Source organism: Phaethon lepturus, unplaced genomic scaffold (genome assembly GCF_000687285.1).
Source record: "Phaethon lepturus isolate BGI_N335 unplaced genomic scaffold, ASM68728v1 scaffold833, whole genome shotgun sequence".
NCBI lineage: Eukaryota > Metazoa > Chordata > Aves > Phaethontiformes > Phaethontidae > Phaethon > Phaethon lepturus.
In genome coordinates this window covers 58,877-65,121 of record NW_010528135.1, presented here as the reverse complement: position 1 = coordinate 65,121, position 6,245 = coordinate 58,877, and the positions used below count along the sequence as shown (strand labels likewise).

General features: G+C 35.5%; 1 protein-coding gene across 1 annotated transcript in view; it reads left to right on the top strand.

Annotated features, from left to right (window-relative positions):
* The first annotated feature begins 3,410 nt into the window (after nucleotides 1-3,410).
* Nucleotides 3,411-6,245, top strand: part of PFKP (phosphofructokinase, platelet) — a 31,133-nt gene continuing 28,298 nt past the window's right edge. Inside the window, 1 exon segment of the mRNA XM_010283562.1 lies at nucleotides 3,411-3,482. Within this exon segment, the coding sequence (XP_010281864.1) occupies nucleotides 3,417-3,482 (66 nt within the window). The 5' untranslated portion in view covers nucleotides 3,411-3,416.

Below are 6,245 nucleotides of genomic sequence, written 5' to 3'. Positions count from 1 at the left end.
AGTTTTATAGTAATATATATAATAGCTTCTAATAGTTTTATTTATTTTATAGTTATTTTATATAACTCATATAGTTTATATAAACCCTAATTTTACAGCTCTAAAATTTATTTGAAAATTTTGTTATTAATTAGTGGAAACAAGTACTTCCTTTATACAGTTGGCCTGTTTTCATATTTTATTCATGTTAATATCTTTTAGTATTTAATTTTAGTATATCAACAGTCTGTAGTCACCCTCACTGACTAGCATCACATTATTCCACAAATCTATCCCAACCTGAATTGAAATTTGAATACCTGTGGGCTTATTTCACTCATGCTGTGAAAGTCTAGGAGATGGAAGTACATGTAATAGTACCAGGTTGCTCTAGGAGGCTAGTTTGAATTCTTTTCACTAATCAGAAGTGATTTAAGTTGTTTTTGTTCTGTTTTAATTGAGAATGAGAAGAAAAAGTGATGCCTCTCATTTATGGCAATTCATTTTAGAAACTGAGGTCTTAAATATAATACAAATAACCTGCCCTTTTTCCAGGATTGAAGCACATAGTTCCCAGTGGATGCGTGCTCTTACTACTAAGCTATGGGACTTTTAGATTCTTCATCTTGATTAAGAATCTTTTTATCAAGAGGCCAGCATTGGAAATGCAATGGTACGGCAGTCCTGGATTTCTGTGAGGAAAACTTCATGTCTTTTATGTGGTGGTTTGTGCACTCAGTGATGCTAGTATTTTACATTGTTGAGCAATAGCGAAAAAAGCTCAGTAAGTAAACTTAAGCAACTGTTAAAGCCCCAAATGTCTCACGTGTAACATATCAGCAGATGGCTTGTTCTTTTTCAAAAGCTTTTGTTTGTGGAGTTAAGACTGGAAGCAAGGTTTGCTGTCTCTGCCACTCTCTCCAGGAGTTACGGTGTATAGGAACATATGACCCACAGAGATTTCCTCTTGTTCATCTTTGAATATTCGGATTTTGGGTAGAGGAAGGAATAAGCATAAAATCGAGTTGATCTTGTTAATAGAGCTTCTATTCTCACTTTGTCTACACAGAAAAGGTAGAACCAGTGTGGACTCCTCACCAGAATGCTTGAGTTTGTTCTACTTTAAAGATGTGCGTGGTGCAGGAGTCTGTCATAGCTCATCCTTAGCCTTAGCTGTAAGATGTTTCAAATCTTGCAGACTATTTCAAATAGTAGTTTATCCATTTGCTTCTCCCTGTGTTTTAGATATAATAAAATACAAATAGGGAGTTTTCATCCACAAGTCTCATGATATGTATATAATTATGTATATATTTACTGTATATAATACTTTCTTGGGTCTACTTTGTTTTTCCTCTGAAGTAAAAATGGAAGGTGAATGATTTGAGCAAATATGTGAGGTGCATATATCTGTGTCACATTGTAGTACAGCTTACTATAGTCAGTGTTACAAACTGAGTTGGGTTGCAACATTGCACTATTCTTTCAGGATTTGTTTCTTATGAATCTTAGTGTTACTGTAGTTGCCAGTAGGAACACTGATAGGAGAAGCTTTCAGTCCATTAGTGAGTGATACAGTGAACATCAGATTCTTTGTTTTAAAAACAAAAACGAAGCAAACTTCTGATAAGTTTTTCTGAGCTTACTAATTTATTAGCCTTCATCAAGCTCAGTTGGATCCACTGTAATGTTTCTGTCTGAAGATCTTTGTACTTTATCTGAGAAGGAATTTAGTTTTTTTTTGAGTTGATATGTAGGTTAAGCATAGTGCAAATAATGTTTTCACTTCAAGTCATTATGAGTATACATTAGTATCCAAGACAGTAGGTGTATACATCAGATTGATATCTAAATTACCTGGAGAGCGTACAAAATATTGAAAAGATCTGTAGAATAACAGAAATTAGAGACCTAGCTGTTTCTTTACTATTACTTCATCATCTTCTATGTAAATTTACTAGTCAAGTCTCACTGAGCAGAAATTGACACTTTCCCCTTGGATTATGTACTACATTCCTAGAAAGCTTAATTTGAGTACCTCGTACTTTTGCTGAGTCTAGGCTATATTTATATTCTTATGCTATCATGCTAGTGAGGGATTACAAGTATGACATAGTATTCATATAATATATATGGCTTTTTAAGCCAGTGTAGGCTTAGTACATTTCCAAGTTACTGCTTACTGGATAAAATTGACAAATACTCTGGATTGTGTCAAAGTGTCTCCAGTTCATAATGTCAGTTTGTCTTCTAAACTCCCTTCTATTTCTAGTTCCACCTGATTTATTACTGAGAACCCTAAAACTAAATATGTACAGTCTTGCAAGAACTGCGTAGGGAAGAAAGGTTAATTAATTGTTCCTCAGCATGACTATCCATATGTACACATAATCTAAAAATGGAGACATAAGCATGGTCATGTTTATTTTTGTTTGGTGTCTTTTTGTTTGCTTTCCTGAACCTAGCTTGTGGGTGTTTTTCTCTTTGAATTTAAATAAATGTCAACAAGGTGAATGGTAACTCCATTTTTATTCTGGTGTCTGTATCAATTAGGTTTTTCCAGGTTAGAACTTTGCTGTATTTTCCTTTTTTTTTCTTTCTTTTTTTTTAAATCAGTGTTCACAATATCACCTAATGGAAAAAAATCTAATTGTCACTATCTTTCTGCTAGTATTTATGCAGAGTTAATAAAGCCAGGCATAAAACAAAGTTTATCTGCTCACTGGATAGCTTTCCTTCTTTCAACTAAGTGTAGTTATTTCTATACTACAGCGTGCATTGGTTTGTGAAGACCATTTGACTTAAGGTGTTATGGATTTCTTAAATGCATCACTAAAAGTTGTATTTTTCTACTAAATTTCTGTCATCTATTTATTGTGTAACTGCCTCCAAAAAAGAATACAGATTATGTGACCTGATTTCTTCTTCCTTTATGAAAAATTTTTGGTTGTTGCTCTTTGTTTTGTTTTGCTTATACCTACCTTGGGGGAAAAAGCATACAAAGCGTTATAAAGTTAGATATTTTTTGAAGATCATGACCTCAGGCTGAGGTTATGTTTTTAGGAAGTGTATTTTATAATGCTTTTCAAAGCTCTTCTGTCTTTGTAGTTTTTCAAAAATAACTGAATATTTATTCCGAAGAAGGAGAACTGTGTTGCCGTTCTATTTTATAGGCCGTGTAATTTTTGTAAAATATTACTTTATCTTGAAGTTGTCTTTGGAACTGATGTTTTAGGAAGAGGGTTTGTTTGGCTTTCCCCCCCCAATGTGATGTTTCAATGTTGTTTCATTTAAATGGAGTGGTTTTTTATTCAGTGTTTTTCACTACTTAAAGTTGTATTAAAATACACAAGGTGAGTATAACTGCAGTGGACATGTTATACAGTTTTTCAAATCAGACTTCTGAAATACCTTTTCTCTTTCAGGGTTACCAGGGAATGGTTGATGGAGGTGATAATATTGTAGAAGTTTCATGGGAAAGCGTTTCAAGTATCCTGCAAGTGGTGAGTGTTAAGGGGTGGGACCCAAACCCTCTCTCTTTAAAGAGGGAACCAAAATTCTAGATCCAGGCAACTGCTGTAATTACGGATTCGAATTCTGTGATGACTGAGTGACCAGCACATACCACTCCTAGCAGAGCCTGATTTCTACAGTATGGGTGTTTGACAATATAAAGATCTTTGTGTTGTCTTGTATTCGGTGCACAGAAATAACCTTGAAAATCTTTGTCCTAGATTTTCAGCATTACATGTCATTAGCCTCCTAAAGCCACATTGACAAGCCTATATTTAATTAAAAAAAGACATTATAGGGCCAATGTGAAACAACTGTGTTGTGTAAGGCAGGTGTTTTCTTACGAAACCCTGTTGGCTTTCTCTGTAAGTGGATTTAGAATTATAGTAATGGGTGTAATTACAGTACAGTTCTCCAGAGCTCAGATAATACCAGTGACTTTGTCACTGTACATTTATATTACAACATTCTGCAAGGTGGCCATTTGGATCTCCTTACACTTTTCCACAGCATGGTAATGTTGTTACCTCTTCCAGAGCAGGTGCTATGTTTGGCAAAGAGGCCTTACTGCTTGCCAAGCTTTCTGAAAACTACCTCCAGTGAAGCGTGGGTTTCTTTGGAGCGTTCTGTAAAGCTAATGTAATAAACATAAAGCAGTTAGCAGAGAGAAAAATAGATTTTTTTTTTTTTTTAAACAAACAAATACCTTGGAATACTGTGAGATATTTTGTCCACCTATGTTTGGTTTTTTGTTTTTGTTTTTGTTTTTTTTAATCCCCCATCTATCTCGTAGAATCTGTAATCTTATGATTAAGACGTAATTGAGATGCCATGGCCAAGCCACACAGGAGCATAGGCAGGAGCAGGATGTAGACATTCTATGCATGTATATAGCATACATACTCTAAGAATAACACTTTTCTGAGCCTCATTGCTAGGAATTCAACAGACCAACAGGGAAGCTGAGGATGTGTCTTAAAGAATATGTTTAGTTGTTTTGATAAAAGATTTTTCAGCCCAACCTATATTTCTGTTTAATCAGAACAAATTGTAGTACATTGTTACAAATACATAGTCTCTTTTCCAGGTACAATTATGGTTTTTTTAAGCATGAAAATATCTAGTTTGAATATATTTTTTTTTAGTCCTGATGGTTACTTTTAAAATAGCACCATGTGTACACTTCTACTTTTTTGTCTGTGGAGAAAGCTGAACTGCTTCTGGTCCACTTCTTTCTTCTTCCAGTAGCAGCTGTTGTGTATTGCAGCATAGATGGTAAAATAGTGCCTAGGATTGGATTGAGAGGTGAAACACCTGTTGATAGGGAAAAATCATATCAGTACAGCCTCTACAGATTTGAGCTCAAATTTAGATTGGCATGACTGATGTATTTTAAGTTGAAGTGAAGGAAATGTTGTGCAAAAGTGAGGTAATCATCTCTAGATTTGTTTGCAGGAAAAAAAATGTATTTGAAGTCTTAATTTTATTTGTCACTGTGACCATAAATAAAGCAAAAATTAGACTTTTCGTGAGTGACTGAACAACATAAACACAGAAGATCTGTAACTAACTTGTTTTCAGCAAGATACCCTGCACTTTTCAGTGACAGGGTGCTTCAGTCTTTTTTGAAAATAATTCCATTTTTGGAGGAAGCTTTTAAAATCATATTAATAAATACAGCAGCTAAATTAATAAAACAGAAAATTTAACATTTAACATTAACAATTTAACATACAGCACTAAATGTGGAAGTAGTTCTTTCTGTAATTCTGTGGAATGGCAATAAATGCTAATTTTGAGCTTTAGGGATACCTCTATTCTGTTATTGTTTATATATTTTGTTATATTGAGGGAAAAATGTTGTGCTTTGAAGCAATTTCATCTAAATTCTTAACTACTTAGCACTGTATCACTTTTCCTATTGTCACAGAATCATTAAGGTTGGAAAAGACCTTTAAGATCATCAAGTCCAACCATCAACCCAACACCACCATGCCCACTAACAGTGTCCCGAAGTGCCATGTCCACACATTTTTTGAACACTTCCAGTGATGGTGACTCCACCACCTCCCTGGGCAGCCTGGTCCAATGCTTGACCACTCTCTTGGGGAAGAAATTTTTCCTAATACCCAGTCTAAACCTCCCCCGGCGCAACTTAAGGCCACTTCCTCTCGCCCTATCACTAGTTACTTGGGAGAAGATACCAACACCCACCTAACCACAGCCTCGTTCAGGTAGTTGTAGAGAGTGATAAGGTCTCCCTTCAGCCTTCTCTTCTCCAGACTGAACAACCCCAGTTCCCTCAGCCGCTCCTCAGAAGACTTGTGCTCCAGACCCCTCACCAGCTGCATTGCTGTTCTCTGGACATGCTCCAGCACCTCAACGTCCTTCTTGTAGTGAGGGGCCCAAAACTGAACACAGGATTCAAGGCGCGGCCTCACCAGTGCCGAGTACAGGGGCACGATCACTTCCCTTATTGTCACCACATATAAGTAATAATTGGAGAATTAATTGGAATGCTATTTGGGATTAATTTCAATAATATAACATTTTCCTTCAAGAGTAGCTTTTTATCAGTCACTTTTCAATGTTTTCCCTCTTCTCCCTGGTGTGTGTATTCACTCTTGAGAACATAATTTCCCGCAGGTTTGATAATTCTTTGTTTTTCATTACTTCTTACTCACTGTAAAATTAAAGATGGAGGTTATGCTATGAAATAACCATTCATCATTAATCCATCTTAAAAAAAATCT